Source organism: Acipenser ruthenus, chromosome 3 (genome assembly GCF_902713425.1).
Source record: "Acipenser ruthenus chromosome 3, fAciRut3.2 maternal haplotype, whole genome shotgun sequence".
Lineage (NCBI taxonomy): Eukaryota > Metazoa > Chordata > Actinopteri > Acipenseriformes > Acipenseridae > Acipenser > Acipenser ruthenus.
The window spans coordinates 90,112,625-90,131,934 of NC_081191.1; the positions used below are offsets into that span (position 1 = coordinate 90,112,625).

Genomic DNA, 19,310 nt, shown 5'->3' on the forward strand with positions numbered 1-19,310 from the left:
ATTACATTTCCTGTGGATCATTTTATCAAGATGAGGGGATTTTTGTAACCAGCAGTACTAGAAAACCTGGAAACACTGTCTGCTGCGCAGCAAGTGATACTATCAGGGTGCTTTTTGGGACTGGTATTTTATTTATACGTTTTTTTTTTTCTGGAATAGATGTGAGTTTTTAGTGATATTTTGTGATTTGTTGTATTTTTTTATTTTTTTATTTTTTTAAATCATTTAGTTGTTTTCACCAAGACATTAAGGTATGTTGCTGATTTTTTTTTCATTATTCAGACCATGATTCATTCAGGTTTCAGCGCAGTCCCAGCTGCGAGTACTAAACAGTAAGTTAAATACCAGGAAACATTACTGTCCTTGGCTAATAGGTCCTTAAATAGAATATCTTGCAAACTATATTGTTCCCATATATATATATATATATATATATATATATATATATATATATATATATATATATATATATATATATATATATATATATATATATAGTATTGCAAAAAATGTAAAGACACAGTCCCATTGATTTAGAACCTAGCGTGTGTACTACTAGTTGTACATAGTTAGGAGGACATTCATCTGTGCAATATATTACTGTATATTACTGTATTATTATTTCTTTATTTAGTTATAAATGTTTTAGCAGGACAAAGGATAGGGTTGGAGGGATGGGTGCTCGGCCCATTTGTTTCAGTGTGACAGGTAAATTCGTGTATACAGATCAGCATTGAGTGGCATTTTGGTATCTGAAAAAAAAAAGCTTATCCAATTGTGATTAAACTTTGTATTAACATTAATTAGCATGAGTTATTGGGAGTTTCAAATGGTGGGGGTATATGGTGATGCAAATCAGTCATTTTAATATACTTTACCATAATACTAACATTTGATTTGCTTACCTAATGACATCCTGTGACGGAGTGTCCCGCCCCTATTTATTATTATTTGTATTTGTTTGCGGCGCGGATAAAAGCGCCGTGTCTTTTGGTATTGTTTTTTATATTTATAATTTAAAAAATACAAATAACAATATATTTTTTTTAATTATAAATATAAAAAGTAGATGGCAAGGCTTTGAATAAGTTTTTTGCAAATACTATTGCTTCCCAAGTAATAGATGTGCTTTCCTCAAGTACCAGAATCTCAGATGCGAGTTACAAAAGTTATGCAGAACTAACAAATTACAAATTACACTCTAAGCGCCTCTACAAGAGAAGATGTCCTGCAAAGGACTGAGACTCCATACCCAAATAAGTTAACTAGAATGACTGATACATCAACATTAAACTCTACAGCTGCACCAGAAAGCAAAACTACTTTATTCACAACCCATCATACTGAAGCAGCCACAAGAAAAGCTCTTTCAGCCTCAGAAAGTTTTGACAGAGTTCACTGTTCACTGAAAATAAAAGGACGTTGTGTGCAGAACTCAGTAAATCAGGTGCTTCCATCAACTAACATTAGTAAGTCAGAAGATCACAACTTGCGTTTGTTGCAAAAGGGAACAGCTGCATGTAGCACATCTATTTTATCCACCTTACCTTCAAAAAAAGAGTTTTCCCTAAATAACTCATCACATCCTAATACATTTAAAGTACCAACAAAGTGTATTTTTTTTTTTACCTAGCTACTGCTAAACCAAAACACATAGAGGGAAGTGCAAATAGCCACACAGGTTATGCAATCTCTATTTCAGAAAACCAAGAAATAGGAAATTCAGAGCAAACAGGAAATACTAAAGATAAGGCAAAGATAAAAATAAATGCTAGTGGTAGGATATCTAAAAACAATGAAATGAAACCCGGGCTCACTACAGAAAACAATGAAGCTGAAGAGCTGGTTACACCAAGCTGGCAACAAGTTCCAACAACAACCAGTTTTAACAGTCGCGACTCAAATGATCAGATACTGTATAAAGATGGTAAACAGGCATCTTTCATGAGTAAGCAGAACACTGAAAATACTCTTGCGGCCGACAAAAGGGTAGATTCAAGCACATCCACTCCTGGTGACAGAAGGCCAACATTAAAAGCAGCCCAGGGAGCTTCACATAATGAAACTTTTTGTAGCGCTCATCATGGATTGTATGCACACACCCAAGAGCCCCCATGCCTGTTTCTGATCACTTTCGAGAGGTGGCTGAAGACAGGGAAACCTTGCAAAGCAGCTCCACAGTTGTTGGTGACTATTCAAGCAATATGGCTACCAGCACCAGTTTAAAAACATTTGATAACAATCTTTTCAAGTTCATTAAAGGTATTGGAATCACTTTGAGCATAACTAAACCATTTACAGCTATTGCACACAATGAAAGTACTACCAGCCGTGCACAGAATTCCCCAAGGCCTGTATCGGATCACACAGAAACTGGTAGTGTGTCACCTTCGCCAGTGTTTAACAACAGAGGGATCACTTCTAAAGATGGTGAGGCACTATATAAAATACACAAGGACCATATGAGTTTGTCAAAAGATAATAAAAGTGCAATCACAACAATACAGAACATATCCAACTGTCAACACACTGGGATAGAACCCCAATCACAACAATACAGGACATATCCAAATTTCAACACACTGGGATAGAACCCCAATCACAACAATACAGGACATATCCAAATTTCAACACACTGGGATAGAACCCCAATCACAACAATACAGAAAATATCCAACTGTCAACACACTGGGATAGAACCCCAATCACAACAATACAGAACATATCCAACTGTCAACACACTGGGATAGAACCCCAATCACAACAATACAGAACATATCCAACTATCAACACACTGGGATAGAACCCCAATCACAACAATACAGAACATATCCAACTGTCAACACACTGGGATAGAACCCCATTCACAACAATACAGAACATATCCAACTGTCAACACACTGGGATAGAACCCCAATCACAACAATACAGGACATATCCAAATTTCAACACACTGGGATAGAACCCCAATCACAACAATACAGAAAATATCCAACTGTCAACACACTGGGATAGAACCCCAATCACAACAATACAGGACATATCCAAATTTCAACACACTGGGATAGAACCCCAGTCACAACTGTACCTGTGATAACAGAAGGCAGCTTTCTACTTTCAGAAGAGTCAGCAACTAAACGAAGTCACAAAGGGAACAACGAATTCCAGGCTGGTAATGATGAACTGAACTATGGAGGAGAATCCACCATGAAGCCTACCTGGACAACTCTTGATCAAAGAGACTTTACAGCTGAATTAGAGGAGAAAACCATCACAGAATCTAACAGTGAGTCACTGCTAGCTACACCATCTTCTCCCACTGGTGCTTTTTCTGAGCCTTGCTCTTTTCAACCAGAAACTGTGACAGCTTCTCCTATGACTGATGGAAGCACAATTACTCATGTTCCCACATCAGTGCCAGGTAAGAGGCTTTTATATGTATCGGTATTATCATTTACAGTGAAAATAAGCAAACAAAAACAATGTGCATATGTAACAGGACGAGGAGCCCTGTACGTGTGTGTTTGTTTATTTATTTTTAGAACGGGGTTTCCCCCTCCGCCCCTGTGTAATTTATTGTTTTGTATTATGATTTATTTATTATGTATATATGAGGCGTAGCCACGTTGTCTTATTATTGTTTTGACGGCATAGCCGTGTGTTTTCTTATTTTGTTTGGTAGCATGGATGGGTAACCCCATCCACAGGAATTAAAAAACCTCGTGCAGAAGGTGGCCATCTCCCGAATTAATTAAGTGATTAATTTGTTGCTAAATCGGGAGCTGGTCACCTGCATATAAATTTGCAGTGCTCTCTGTTCCAGGTGTGGGTGTTAGGAGAGCGGAGAGAGCGAGAGGTGCGAGAGAGAAACAAAACTTAAAAAAATAGAAATACAGGATCAGTGAAGGCTACTGCCCAGCCTGACCTGGGTTTTGTTTATTGTTTTTGTGTTCGTGATTTTGTTTTGTTTAACTGTTTTATTTTGCTCTGTGAGCACAGTCTTTTTGTTTAAATATTTAATTTATTTTTGTATTTAAATAAACGGCGTGCAGCGTCTTCTTTTTGAACTGCAGTACTTGCCTGGTGTCAGAGTGTTTCCCATCCCACTGCTGACACCACGTGTGACAGGGTGGCCGAGTCGTGATAATTTTACAAAGCTTCTTTTATTTTCTCACTAAACTTCATGCAGTCCTTACAGGTCAGATCAGCCTGAGAGGAGGGAGGAATCGATTTGAAGGGCTGGTAGAAGTGGAGTACGGGGGGCACCAGGGAGGAATTTGTGCCAAACGATGGGACAACAGGAATGCAGCAGTAGTTTGTCGACAGTTGGGATTCTCTGGAATGGCTTGGGCTACCAGGTACTACAGAAATAACAAATCATATTATAAATGCTGTACTGGTATTTACTATTTACTGTCTTGGAAAGATCAGGAACCACCACAGCAGTAAAGCACAATAAACCTCACAGAGTCAAACATTGTCCTTTTTGGTTTGTGGCTTAAATAGTGCTTCTTAGATAATAGAACGTGTTTTTTATTATTGATATATAGCTAATAAAAATAATGATTACCAATTAGCAGGATTAAACTGCGGGAAGGGGATTTACCGGTGAGCATCTTATATGTGAAGTGCAGTGGAGATGAAACCTCTCTGGATGGCTGTGAGGTCAAGAGGGGAGTAGAATGTGGGACAACTGAGAGAGCTGGAGTCCACTGTCAAGGTGAGCTATTGCGTCTGACAGCTGCACTGTACCCTAAGCTAAGCAGTTCAAATGAAAGTTACAAAAGAATACCTATTGACAGTACATTTTAATTGATGAATTCATACCGATAGAGGTTCTGCTGTTTGTGTCTACACTACCTAAGGATTCTCGTAAGAGGAGTTTGTCAACCCGTCGCCGCCACATCTACTACTGCTAATGAGTTATTTAAGCTGCAAACACTAATTCTCAGTGTAGTGGAAACTCTGCAGGCAAAATCTAACGGCATCCTTCGCTTTGACCTGTGACCTAAGATGGCCACCGTATTGGGGTCATGTGACTTTTGGTGTCTGGATGATAAAGTACTAATGCTTCAAGATATTGCCTTCATGCTCATTACACAGATGTATTTTGTGATTCTCTAATTCAATTTTGATCATGGATGTTGTAAGAAAAATATAGCGAAATAATCAGTGATTACGATGGAGAGTACTGTGCGCGTTTTGGCTGCCGCTTCTCTGCCAGGTCTGTCTTTATGCTATTTTAAGTTCCTATGGTTTAATCTAAACCCTCTTTGTTTTTTTGGAAGTGGAAGGCTGCTGTTCTTGTAACTAGCCGCTGCTGTCTGCCACTGCTGCTGCTCGTCTGCTGCCGCTTGCTCTGCTACTGCTTCCTGTTGCTGTAGTTTCGTCTGCCTGCTTGCTGCTGTTACCACGTTCTACCTGTGGGATCGGTCTCCCGAGTGGTTGCTGTGTCTCGCTTGTCTTGTGCGCTGGCTTGCTGGATGGGTGTTTGCAAATGGCCTGCCTGTGGCTGCAGTGGGTAGTGCTCTCGCAGCTGTTGCTACGTGTGTGTGGGCTTGCCGTCTGTGTTGGTGCTCGCCGGTGCTATGCTGTGAGGATTCCTTGTTTTTGCTACGTCGTCCTTTGTCCACGGATTGTTCCTGGAACTCAGCCCTTTGACCTGGATATCTCTACAATGACTATAAGGTACTCTTCATCACAATTACTGCATTTTAAATAAAACGTTTTACTCGCTAAATGTGCCTACAATAACTGTCGTGAGCTTGGGCTTTTGTATAGACCCAGACATATACACCACAGCTCTGGATGCCGTTTCATCTCTGCCTCCCTGAACACTGTTTATAAGCCTGTGTTTCAAGGACAGACTGTATCCTCTCAGACTGGAATTAATTTTAAGAATTTACGTTGCCTTTCAAGACTTGAACACTCTCCGTGCCACAATTATTCTATCTCAGTGAGATCGGCGAAATTTGCCCTGTTTAATACTCGCTCACTAAATAATAAGGCATTATTTTTAAATTATTTTATCAATGATAAGGAACTGGACTTTTTGTGCTTGACTGAAACCTGGCACAAACAAAATGACAGTCTCCTGTTTAATCAAATTGTACCTCCTGGATTTGGGTTGTTTGAAAAATGCCGCTCTGCTGGCCATGGCGGTGGGCTGATTTTAGTGTATAACCTCTTGCTCTTATTGTATTACTTGTATTGTAACACTTAATGTATTTGCTTACGATTGTAAGTCGCCCTGGATAAGGGCGTCTGCTAAGAAATAAATAATAATAATAATAATAATATTCAGTTTGTGTCCTATTATCACTCCTGAGTATACATCATTTGAATGCCTGGTTTTAAAAGTTTCTGCTCCCCAGCCTTTGGTTGTTATTACTGTCTGTAGACCTAAACAAAATGCTGCCTTTTTAGGTGAATTCTCTGATCTGCTATCTTTGCTGTGTTTTAAGTTTGACAAGAATTTAATCATAGGTGACTTCAATATTCACATTGACTCTGATCATTGCAATCAGGCAAGGGAATTTTGAGCTCTTTTGGATTGTTTTGGTCTTACATTGTTCATGCTCCGACACATAGCAAAGCTTCACATGTTGGATTTAGTTATCACTAACTGCTGCCCTCATGCTTCTCATCTGACTAATCTAGACTTGGGCATGTCTGACCACATGGCTATTTTATTTGATTTGGAACTTCCTGTCTCTCACTTTATCCCTTCCCGCACTGTAAAATTTTGTAACTGGTGTTCAGTTGACCATGCTAGGTTTTCTGATTCTGTTCTTTCTTCACACTCTGTTTTTTCTGTCTCTGACACATTGGAGGAAAAGGTTGAGCTTTGCAATAGCTCCCTAGTAAGTACCCTTGACACCCTGACCCCAGTCAAGTCTAGGTCTGTCTCCTGTACTTGCCGTGCTCCATGGTATACCGTCCAACTACGCTCTATTAAGGCTTGTTGTCGTAAAATTGAGCGTAGGTGGCGGGACTCTAACTGTATATCTGCACTCATGGAAGAAGTCATTGGTTGAATATAGGGATGCTAGATCTAGCTATTTTTCAAATATTATTGAGAATAATCAAGATAATCCTAGATACCTGTTTTCCACCATTGATCGGCACTACATTGCCAGCTTCACGTCAGTTACGCAACAGTTTTTTAGAATGTTTTAAATCTAAGATTGATAACATTCATCAACACATCCTCACCTCTTCTCATGCTGCTCCTGCACAGTGTCTTAGTTTTCCTCGTTTTGTTGGGTCTTCTCTCTCTTGCTTCACACTGCTTACTTCTGCATCCCTTACAGATCTTGTCCTTTGAATGAAACCCACCTCCTGCTGACTGGATCATATTCCCTTTGTTCTTTTTCATTCCTCTCTTGTGATTCTTAACCCCCTGGTGTTAAACATTATAAATGATTCCCTGAGTTCTGGCGTGTTGCCGGCAGCTTTTAAAACTGCAGCAGTCACGCCAGTGCCAAAAGTGGATAACTTTAATAATTATCAGCCCATTTCAAATGTGCCCTATCTTGCTAAAATATTACAACGTGCTGTCACTTTGCAATTAAATTGCCACCTTACTGCAAATAATCTCTACGAACCTTTGCAATCCGGTTTTTGACAACTACACAGCACTGAAACTGCTCTTGTTAAAGTTACTAACGATTTTCTTATGGCAGCGGATTCAGGTGCACTATCAATCTTAATTCTTCTGGATCTTAGTGCTGCATTTGACTCTGTAAATCATGATATTCTACTTGACAGGTTAGAGAGTTTGTTTGGCATCTCTGGCACTGCTCTTAAATGGTTTAAATCTTATCTTACTGGGCGTCAACACTTTGTCTCTCTTGGCGGTTTTAGTTCTGAGGTTGAGTTGGTAACATCTGCTGTCCTACAAGGCTCAATTCTGACCCCCCTGCTATTTAGTATTTATATGTTTCCCCTTGGTCACATACTAAGATTACATGGCCTGAATTATCATTTGTATGCAGATGTTACTCAAATCTATGTCCACACTGCCTCTGTGCTTGCTGACTGCATTTTTGATATAAAGAATTGGATGTCACAACATATTCTGCATCAAAATTGTGATAAGACTGAGGTTATGCTGTTAGGTACTTCCCAACAGTTACGTAAAACCAATGCTGTAGTTGATGGTACCATGCTTGAGTTTAGATGCAAAATGAAAAATTTCAGAGTGATTTTGGATTAACTTTTGAACCTCATGTGCAGAATACTGTTAAGGCATCATTTTTCCACCTTAGAAACATTGCTAGGCTGTGACCTATGCTCTCTGCATCTGTAGCTGAAAAACTGGTTCATGCTTTTGTTTTCTAACGGATAGATTATCGTAACACCCTGCTCGCAGGCGTGTCTAAAAGCACATTTACCAAATTACTATATGTTCAGAACTCAGCAGCTAGAATCTTGACTAGGTCACACGCAGGTGATCACATCACTTCTGCTTTGGAGTCCTTGCACTGGTTGCCTGTCAGGTTCGAGTTGATTTTACAATTCTTCTTCTTACCTTTAAGGCTCTGCATGGTTTGGCTCCACAGTACTTATCTGATCTTTTATCTGTTTACACTCCCTCACACAACCTTCGCTCAACTGATTCTGGACTGTTGTGTGCTCCTCCTGCTCATCTACGCTCCATGGGTGACAGGGCCTTTTGTTGTTATGCCCCAAAAATCTGGAACACCATTCCTAAACAAATCAGGGATTTTAAATCTGGCTTAAAGACTTGCTTTTTTAGAAAGGCATTTTTGTGAATGTGTTTCTTTGTAGTTTGATTTGTGATTGATTTGTGTTTTTCTTGTAAAGCGTTTTGAGATGATTGCTTTTAAAGGCACTATATAAAATACATTTTATTATTATATTATTATAAAAACAGTTTTTTCTGTTTTCTTTTTTTTTTCAAAGTTGCCATCACCACAGTGTCGAACGTTTGTATGTCAGAAACAGTTTGAGGTGACTTCATATTTCCAGCATCATATAAACCCTTCATGCTAAATGTGTTGTTGACCTCTGACCTATAAAGGCTGCCATATTGAACCAATTTGACTGCATAGACAGTACACTTTAGGTTAATGTCTTAAGACAGCTGTATTCTTTGATTTTCTTACTGAAGTTCCATTACTGTTTTGCCCAGTAAACATTAACCCTTTCACTGCCGCATTGCTTTAACCTCTGGCCATTTCAATGATACAGATCACATGCTATGATGTAGGGTCTATATAGTTGGTACACAGTTGTATTCTATGATTCTCTCTAAAGTTCCATTGCAGGTGGTGTCCAGTGAACGATTGCTGTTACCTCTCGATATGTCAATGACACAGATTTAAGACACAGATCTGACACAGATCTTTATTTTACTTAAAGACTTGACTAAGTAATGTCACTCATGTATTATGCACATGTGTGTCTGTGCATTTGCTGAAAAGTTCCTTGCATATTACTTGAATATGAATCATGATTAGTTGTTTAGGCCATCCTTTATTACTAGTTATCAGAATCAGGGGGTATAAGTGGGAGCCTGTCTTCCCTATAAAAGATTCCCATAGTAAAAGCATAGCAAAGTGTAATGAAGCATAGTGAAAGCATAGTAACTAAGGAATGGCTTAACCAAGTTTCCTCACAGTTTGATGAGCAGTTCTCAGGAAATTAACATGTGTAATGCACACAATGGCTCCTCCACTATATCCATGTCCCCAGGGGCATTTGTTCCTTACATGAAATAATATCATAATGCCAAGTGAAACAGTAAGATATTACCTGAAGGAAGAGCAATCAAACTTTATTAAATTTAGTATTGTGCCAGATTTCATTTTTTAAAAATGAAAAAAATGTTTCTTTCAAAACTGATCATATGAGGTCCTTTTGAATTTAAAAAAATCCTGTTTTAGTCTCGTATAAATGTGTTAGGAAAGCGTTACTGTAAGTGCAGGGTCCTTTAGCTCCATTTTGATTGGAGAAGAAAGCCATGAACTGAATACATCAATAAGAATGAGTTCTTCTGATAATGCCTGATTCCCAGTTTTAATGATGTGTCTTTGCGCCGATAGGAGACTGTGACCCTGCTACATGCAACTGTGATGCAAATGATGAAGTGTGGAGGTCTGATGGCGTTTCACAGGACAGACAAGCTACGCTGTAGAGGACAAAGTAAAATCCCACAAGTATTAATTTGTATACATGCAGGCCAGAATTATATGCCCATAATTCAGTACTACCTCACGCACCTTCCAAGGAATACTTTCCTGTATAAAATATTATAATTATTACAGAGAAGTGTTGACTGAGGGTGCAGCATCAGACCACCAGAATATATTTCACACTGGCATCAAAACATAGCAATTGCCAAAATTGCAAACTTCTGGGATGTTTTATGGTATATTCTTTATTTTTGGGAAATAATGGAGTCTCTTTAATTTATCACTTAGTAAAGGCACCAGGTAAGTGGCGATATGGGCTTACACGCCTTAGAACTAATTAAACAAATTTGTCAGCCACTGTAAATTCAAAATCAGAGCTATAAGTGTGGGTGAAATATGAATGACCATGGCATACTGTATATAAACAATATTACATAATGTAGAGTAAGAATTAGCTATAAAATGTTCAATCAAAATTTGAGAAGTGATTTCCCAGATATATGCAAAAGAAAATTGTAAAGTGTGACATACATACTGGGACATACATTACAAAATAATTGGAGGGAAAAGGTTTCCATTAGGCAGAATAGGCACCATAAATATTGACACTATATTTGTAAATAACACCATAAATAAGGGTTTATATGGTTTCGTATAATAAATGTGAAACTATTTATGAATCCAGACGCCCCTTTTCTTTAGTATCACTAACTGGTGCATAATAGAATAGAACTTTCGGGCTCCACCTCCATTTGATTTGTCTTAGAACACATTTCAATGAAATGTTTGTGAAACTTTAACAGGAATTAAAAAGTTTGGTGTTTTTATTTGAAAATCCATTGAACTTTAAAATGGTCAGGAACACAATGTGGCCGTAAGTACTTCCCCATGTCTCCCCCAGAGCAGAGAGAGGCCAGGCTCTTTTACAATGCCAAGTTTCCCAGCTGTTGCCAATTTTTTGACTCTGAACGAAACGTGGCGCCCAGGGAAAAAAGAAGGAAGTATGTGGGGCCTGGCAAGCCGTGCTTTGTGATCAGTCACTAAATACCCTTCCTGCAGTCTGCTTTTGAAGCTAAGTGATTACATTGCTCTCTGCAGATGTCCTGATTACAAGTCTGGAGAAAACCCCAAAAATCATCATTAAAATTCCTTCCTCTGCTCCTGCAGCAGAAGTCTTTGCCTAAAGCATGTTGCATTGTACTGCATAGACTGTTTTATACTTTCACCTTTGCAGGCTGATACACAAGTTGAAATAAACATTAAACATTTTGGTTTGGACAAAAAGTTAGAAACACTTGCCATAATGGTCCATCATAGTCATCGGTCAGGATTGCACTGATTCGAACTGGTAGGGTAACCATGCGGGTCAAAGTTAACTGAGACAGTTTGTAACGCAATGGAATATTCTTCCTCAGAGTATCAGGAAGTAACTACTAAAAATCTATCTGTAAGAATTAGCTTTCAGACAGACGAAGTTATTTTGGATAAATATAATTTATTAGGTTGTTGTGGAACTGGTAACCTGTGTCACCTCTTGCACACAGATGAGCATAAAAGAATACACTTTTTATCTCACAGTAAAACAACAAAACAGCAATCAAACTAACAGTAGTAGTGTGCTACTGCCCATGTGCTCCACTATCCAGTGGCCAGCCTCCTCTTCCCTTGGAAGCAGGAACTGTTGGCTTTCATACACACCCTGGTAGTCACATGACTAGCAGGGCCCAAACAGAAACATAGTTAAAAAAACAAACAAAAAAAACATACTCTCTCTTTTCACATAGAAGTGAATAGTGCATACTCAAATAATAATTACATCAGAAGAAAAACAACATAAATGAGTCATTTTCCTTTTGTTTTAAATTGGTCATGTGACCCCACATGCCCTATTCCTTTTTACTGTAACAAAAACAGAACAGGGATTGTATGTGTGTATGTGTCAGGCAGAAACTAATTGCAGAGACAGATACCCTGTCACAGTGGCCACCAGCGGGGTGGGGGGTGAGGGGGGGGGGGGCACACAGGCCATGGCCCGACCACTTTTAAGCAGGTAAATGAGAAAAAAAAAACCTCTCCGTTCAGCCCCATTCAGGAACCCCCCCCCCACAACACCACGCAAGATACATTTTAAAACAAATCTTCCCACCCTGGGAAACTAAAATAATTTAATATATTTCTACCCCATTAGCAGATATTCTCCACAAAATGTTGCATGTCTACAACAAAATTAATAATAATATATTTTTTACCTGGCTACATTACTCCCCTGGAAAAAATTAGCATCATGATTATTGGAGTCGCTGAAAGATTTTTCTATGGTACAACTGTGTTATGTCATTTTCACTGACTGTGTGTAATTCAACAAGAGCAGTGTGCTAGGCTACAGATATAGTGTGGAAATAAATCAATTACTGATTTTTTTTTAACTTCAGCAACAGCCAAGCTACCCAAAACAAGCCTCGATACGGCACCTGCACATGACAGCGAAGCAGCAACTACACACCAATATGCAACTGAAGAAACTGAATCAGAACCAGTCTCGACAACTTCCACAATTCCCGCTGTAGTGTGTTCCTCCGAATGTTGTCTAGATCTTACCAGGCCTTACCAACCAGTCGACCCCACTATATTGGAAACAACAAAGAGGGTACAAGCAACGGGAGCGTCACAGCAAACAAAAACGGTGCAGTCTTAATGGTTTAAAGACTACAACTGGCTAACACTCAGTGCAGTAAGGGAAAAACTTTTTTGTACATATTGTAGGCTCTGCACAAAGGGCTTAAACGTTAACAAAAACATGGAGAGGGCATTCACAGTTGATGGTTTCCAAAATTGGAAAAATTCTGTCGAATCCTTTAGATAACATGAAAAAACTAAATCTCACAGGAGGCTACAACACAATTCCAAATGCAGATGTCAAAACCAAGCATCACAACACAGCTAGATTCTCAAGTAAGGGCCCAACAGAAGTATCACCGTGAAATGTCATTGAAACAACTGACTTCCTGTTACCTCATGTATCAAGGAGTAGCAGTAGAAGGGCATGGTGTCCACAGTGGAAATCTGTTTCAGCTTTTGCAACTACTTGCTGAAGACTGTCCAGATCTCTGTTGTTGGCTAAATGACAAAAAATACATGTCCTACAACAGTAACAATGAACTAATACAACTCATATCACTTGATATCTCATGAAGACTCCTAAAAAAGATGCATGAGGCAGGGTTTTATTCAATACTTGCTGACGAGACCCGTGATATAGCCAACAAAGAACAGCCGGTCACATTATTTTGCTGGGTAAAATACAAACAGACAGTTTGTTCGGAAAGTTTGTCCTTTAACCTGCTATCTGGGTGTGTTTTCACTTCCATTCTATTGTATTCCAAATAACCATGTTAAGTGTTGTAGTGAGTAACCTCTCTAAGATATTATTTACATTTCCCATTTAAAATATTTGTCGTTATATTATATAAACTCTTCACTAGGTAAGTTACTTATTTCTGCCCTGACATAACGCGTCTTTATTAGACTGGCTTCAAAACGGTAAAATTAAACATTGGTAATGAAAAAAAAATAAATAAATAAATAAATACAATGTAATAAATTCAACATAAAGCAACACAACATACTATTTCAAAGCAGGAATTGTTAAAATAAACTTAAACCAGAATTTACCATCTAATAATGTAATCCAGCCATACCACCTGAAATATGGCGAGTGCTAGTAGGCTACTATGTGGAAAAGAATCTATGGCCACCTAACTTCAAGTGGAGCTGTGCAGCCTTTGCCCTGTCACACTATCTTTTTACTCAGGCCTTTTCTGACTAATGAGATATGTGATACTGATAATAATGCAAACATAATTTTAAATGACCAATTAGTAGTAAAAGTATTTGAAGTAGGACAAAACTGATTTTATTTTTGAATGGCTGTTTTTTTTTTTTACAGAGAACAGAGTATCAGTGCTTGAATCTTGTGCAGCACTCAAAGAGGAAGGCTTTGCTGAATCAGGACGCTATGCCATTGATCCTGACAGAGTCAGACAAGGAGTCTTCCAGTTTGAGGTTTATTGTGACATGACCTCAAACCCCACGACCAGTAAAAAGTTTCAGAAAATGGGTTCAGGAAAGCTGCCTAGGGGGAGTTAGCCTAGCAGAAAGATAATTTAACCATGTTTAGGTTTTTGCAAAAGACTCACAATTTGTATAACCCCATCATACATATTTTTTTACACTGCTCACTGCTATATTTCCAGCATCCCTTGGTTTTGTTTAACAGTATGTTTGGATAAATGGGTAATTGTATGTAAACATAATGTGATATAATTGTGACAATTGTAGTCGCCCTAAAAAATAAATAATAATAATAATAACAGTATGTATTTGAGCCTCATTTGTCTGTTTCCTCTGATGCAGGTATCACAGTGGTGAGTCATGACACTGAAAGCCGCATGCATGTCGCCCCTTGTGAAGAACAGGTCTGTTACGGCAGAGAGCTGAAATATGAAGCACATCTGATTCAAATAAATGCGCTTACTAGAGTTTCTAAATCCCGCCAACAGTATGTCAAGGTGAGTTCTTTAAATCCATTAAACTCTATCATACCGTCATGAGGTAGTGTGAGTGGCACTCGCGGGGGATGGGTGCTGAGCTGCCCACTTCTCCTACTTTCTCAATGCAGATTACTGTGTGTGTGTGTGCATGCCTGGATAGAGTTACATTCTGGCTCCACCTGGCGGCCAACTCCCCTTCCAGCCAAGTTCTATATCTGTTGAATTTTACTACAAAAGTGGTTTGTGAGTTGGCACCAATCTGTTCAGAACGATCTATTCCATAAAGACTGCTCTGTTTCACCGTACTGTTCCTATAACCCAGGTCCTATATTTTAGACCCCCACGTGCACGAATATCAGATCAGTGGCAAACGTGGTTCTTTCAGTCCACTCCAGTCCAGGACCAGGGTCATCATTATTTAATTGCACACCTACGTTCTATCAACACCCAAGTTCTATTGACTGTTCAATCCAACACTTATGGACATGGTTGGAAAAAGGTTCCTGGACTGGTATGTATTAAGTAAATAACCACTGGGTAAGTAAGAGGTTCTACAGTAAAAGCATTTTAAGTGGATGCAGTGGTAAACCATTTTAACCTAGTGTGACCATATGGTCACATGTAGCACTCTCTCATATGACAGCCATTATGTCGGCGAGTATTGCGAATAATTGTCCAATTTTGTATTCAGCACTTAGTATTGACATCATTATTTGAGATTCCATTGTTTGAGTCTGGTGGCCCAACCACATAGGTCATGCACAGCAGCAAACGTCCTCAGTTGCTGCTTGGTCGCCAAAAATGGCAGTACGATTTTGTTAAGTCTGAAAAATTGTTGTCATTATATGGAGAATGTATTCGTGTAACGTTTTTATTTGCTTCACCTCTTGCACACAGATGAGCATAAAGGAAGACACTTTGTAACTCACAGTAAAACAACAAAACAGCAATCAAACTATCAATACCAGTAGTAGTCTAGGAGGTTAACAGTGCAGGTGACCCTTGATATACTTGAGGCTGAAGGGGAGGATGCACAAGAACTCTATATAGAACCACCTGACCTGTTTAGGAAGAGATTTCTTTCTCACTTCAAGAATGTGCAACACCTCGACTTTGACAAATCATTATTAGTTGGGCGACCAGCTACATCGCGTGGGAGCACTACCCACTCACGGGTGTCCGTCGAGATTCGATTTGACAGACAGGACCACCTCGTCATTCCCACTGAAGAACGCAGCAAGTGCTGAGTTGGACGGTGCCTTGACAGGTTCTTTCCATTCCATACTCAATAGAGAGATATGGAAAATTATTTTGATTACATATTTGCCTAGTGGGACCAGGCTATATTAAGAACTTATTTTTTCAAACTCATGTTTAGATAAATGTTTTTGATTGTTTCAAAGTACAACATAAAGGATTTTTTTTTTTTAAATGCAGTCGGGTTAATTAGGGTATCGATCGCTCATCAAATTAATTGAAATGTTGACAAACAGAAACAGAGTAGCTCAAGAGATGTTTTATTTTTTTTATTTTTTCTCTCACAGCTTGACTGTCGACACATTTGTTTCATTCAGTCCGGTTGGGGGTGGTGGGTCTCCTGGAATGGACAAAAGATGTTTCACTGGGGAGGGGCTGAGATCAACAGCAGTAGCTGTGCCTGTGGAATGACAGGTATTTGTATATTTGGTGTATAATTCACAATTTTGACATTTTTCATATAAAAAAGCATAACAATTATAGTGACATCACTACATATAATCCTTCTTTAACCTGTCTCCCCTTCATCTACACTGATTGAAGTGGATTTAACAGGTTACATCAATAAGGGATCATTGCTTTCACCTGGATTCACCTTGTCAGTCTATTTCATGGAAACAGCAGGTGTTCCTAATGTTTTGTACACTAAGTGTGTGTGTATACAGTACTGTGCAAAAGTTTTAGGCAGGTGTGAAAAAATGCTGTAAAGTAAGAATGCTTTCAAAAATAGACATGTTAATAGATTATATTTATCAATTAACTAAATGCAAAGTGAGCGAACAGAAGAAAAATCTACATCAAATCAATATTTGACCACCCTTTGCCTTCAAAACAGCATCAATTCTTCTAGGTACACTTGCACACAGTTTTTGAAGGAACTCGGCAGGTAGGTTGGCCCAAACATCTTGGAGAACTAACCACAGTTCTTCTGTGGATTTAGGCAGCCTCAGTTGCTTTTCTCTCTTCATGTAATCCCAGACAGACTCGATGATGTTGAGATCAGGGCTCTGTGGGGGCCATACCATCACTTCCAGGACTCCTTGTTCTTCTTTACGCTGAAGATAGTTCTTAATGACTTTCGCTGTATGTTTGGGGTCGTTGTCATGCTGCAGAATAAATTTGGGGCCAATCAGATGCCTCCCTAATGGTATTGCATGATGGATAAGTATCTGCCTGTACTTCTCAGCATTGAGGAGACCATTAATTCTGACCAAATCCCCAACTCCATTTGCAGAAATGCAGCCCCAAACTTGCAAGGAATCTCCACCATGCTTCACTGTTGCCTGCAGACACTCATTCGTGTATCCGCTCTCCAGCCCTTCGGCGAACAAACTGCCTTCTGCTACAGCCAAATATTTCAAATTTTGACTCATCAATCCAGAGCACCTGCTGCCATTTTTCTGCACCCCAGTTCCCGTGTTTTCGTGCATAGTTGAGTCGCTTGGCCTTGTTTCCACGTCGGAGGTATGGCTTTTTGGCCGCAAGTCTTCCATGAAGGCCACTTCTGACCAGACTTCTCCGGACAGTAGATGGGTGTACCAGGGTCCCACTGTTTTCTGCCAATTCTGAGCTGATGGCACTGCTGGACATCTTCCGATTGCGAAGGGAAGTAAGCATGATGTGTCTTTCATCTGCTGCAGTAAGTTTCCTTGGCCGACCACTGCGTCTACGGTCCTCAACGTTGCCCGTTTCTTTGTGCTTCTTCAAAAGAGCTTGGACAGCACATCTGGAAACCCCTGTCTGCCTTGAAATTTCTATACCTTGCTGATGCAGTATAACTACCTTGTGTCTTGTTGCTGTGCTCAGTCTTGCCATGGTGTATGACTTTTGACAGTAAACTGTCTTCAGCAACCTCACCTTGTTAGCTGAGTTTGGCTGTTCCTCACCCAGTTTTATTCCTCCTACACAGCTGTTTCTGTTTCAGTTAATGATAGTGTTTCAACCTACATATTGAATTGATGATCATTAGCACCTGTTTGGTATAATTGTTTAATCATACACCTGACTATATGCCTACAAAATCCCTGACTTTGTGCAAGTGTACCTAGAAGAATTGATGCTGTTTTGAAGGCAAAGGGTGGTCACACCAAATATGGATTTGATTTAGATTTTTTTTCTGTTCACTCACTTTGCATTTAGTTAATTGATAAATATAATCTATTAACATGTCTATTTTTGAAAGCATTCTTACTTTACAGCATTTTTTCACACCTGCCTAAAACTTTTGCACAGTACTGTATATATATATATAACATTGACATCCCTTGGAGCCTTCTTTACTCTTCTGAGCAATCAGCACTGTAGCAAGTTGTAGATTTTTTTTTTTCTTGTTCAGGCACATGCTCTGGTCCAGCGAGGCTCTGTAACTGTGACAGCAACGATCACATTTGGAGAACAGATGAAGGCTATCTGTGGGTTAAATCATTGTTGCCAGTGACGTCTGTGTACTTTGGTGACACACAAGATGCTTCTTTAGAAATGGCCTTTCACACCATTGGAAAAGACCTGCAAAGGAAAAGGTAAGATTGTGAGGAGCTTGGAGTTACGAGCCTACTGTCAGATACCCTAAGCTCTGTAACTGGAAACCACTTTGAAAGAACCTAAAGCATCATTTAGATGGGTTCTACTGTGAATATGCCTTTTAATATATGCAGAGGTTTATCTCTTCAATCCAAAATCCTCTCTCTGACCAAGTTTATTTGAGGACTTCTGACTTCAACACTTTGCCCCCAGCAAAAAACTGAATAACATTGCCTTTATATTTCAAAATGATTGTAGCTAACACAATAATTCCATACATCTTACCTGATGTGCACTTCTGTTTGATATATAGGTCTGAAAGAAACATGCTGCAGTAAATACATGTATTTCTGTTTTAAAAACATGTTGGGCCCTATGTGTCATAGAATCATAATGTTTGCTATGATTTTGTTCATTTCAAATAGTTTTTCATATTTTCTTTCTTTCAGAGCTTTTTTTTTTTTGTATGGATACGGCAATACCTTTCGTACAACTCGAAATTGTTTATATACATTGCAATAACAAAAGCTCAATAGATCTGACCCGCATGCTCGTTATAAACAGAATAAAACTATAAATGGCACTATCAAAAGCTACACACAGCACAGGTAGATTACCATGTCACACCTGATTGTGAATATCACTATCTCTACCACCTCTGCCATGTTGAAATTTATTTGAAAAATTAAAGTGATGCTGAAGAGAGAACAATGGATGCAAGATAGAAGATTATCTGGGGGGCCTGCAAGAGACTTGTGGTGGCATCCCAGACTCTTGTCTTAGACACTGCAGAGTTTCCTGGAACCTCTGAAATAAAAAGTGA

At 39.1% G+C, this 19,310-nt stretch overlaps 1 protein-coding gene across 4 annotated transcripts; it reads left to right on the forward strand.

The window, feature by feature from the left end:
- Positions 1–1,134: 1,134 nt before the first annotated feature.
- LOC117394766 (neurotrypsin-like) lies at positions 1,135–19,218 on the forward strand. 4 transcript variants are annotated; one of them, XR_009321474.1, is made up of 7 exons: positions 1,135–3,421; positions 4,190–4,358; positions 4,578–4,720; positions 10,071–10,170; positions 14,107–14,728; positions 16,255–16,381; positions 18,303–19,218. XR_009321474.1 is itself a non-coding variant. In XM_059018743.1 (5 exons), exons 1-4 carry the CDS (start codon positions 3,208–3,210, stop codon positions 10,160–10,162), a joined length of 618 nt encoding a protein of 205 aa, XP_058874726.1. In that variant the 5' UTR covers positions 1,135–3,207; the 3' UTR covers positions 10,163–10,170; positions 14,107–16,412. The 4 variants fall into 4 exon arrangements, 1 of the variants encoding a protein (XP_058874726.1); XR_009321468.1 differs by having other exon boundaries at positions 1,135–2,430; positions 3,108–3,421; positions 14,107–16,381; XR_009321462.1 differs by having other exon boundaries at positions 14,107–16,381.
- Positions 19,219–19,310: the final 92 nt, after the last annotated feature.

Bases quoted from the DNA above. Each gene is read 5' to 3' on its own strand.
- LOC117394766 (XM_059018743.1), top strand. From the start codon at position 3,208: ATGAAGCCTACCTGGACAACTCTTGATCAAAGAGACTTTACAGCTGAA. The intron at 3,422-4,189 runs GTAAGAGGCTTT...AACTTCATGCAG, and splicing joins TGTTCCCACATCAGTGCCAG to TCCTTACAGGTCAGATCAGC. The intron at 4,359-4,577 runs GTACTACAGAAA...ATTACCAATTAG, and splicing joins GGAATGGCTTGGGCTACCAG to CAGGATTAAACTGCGGGAAG.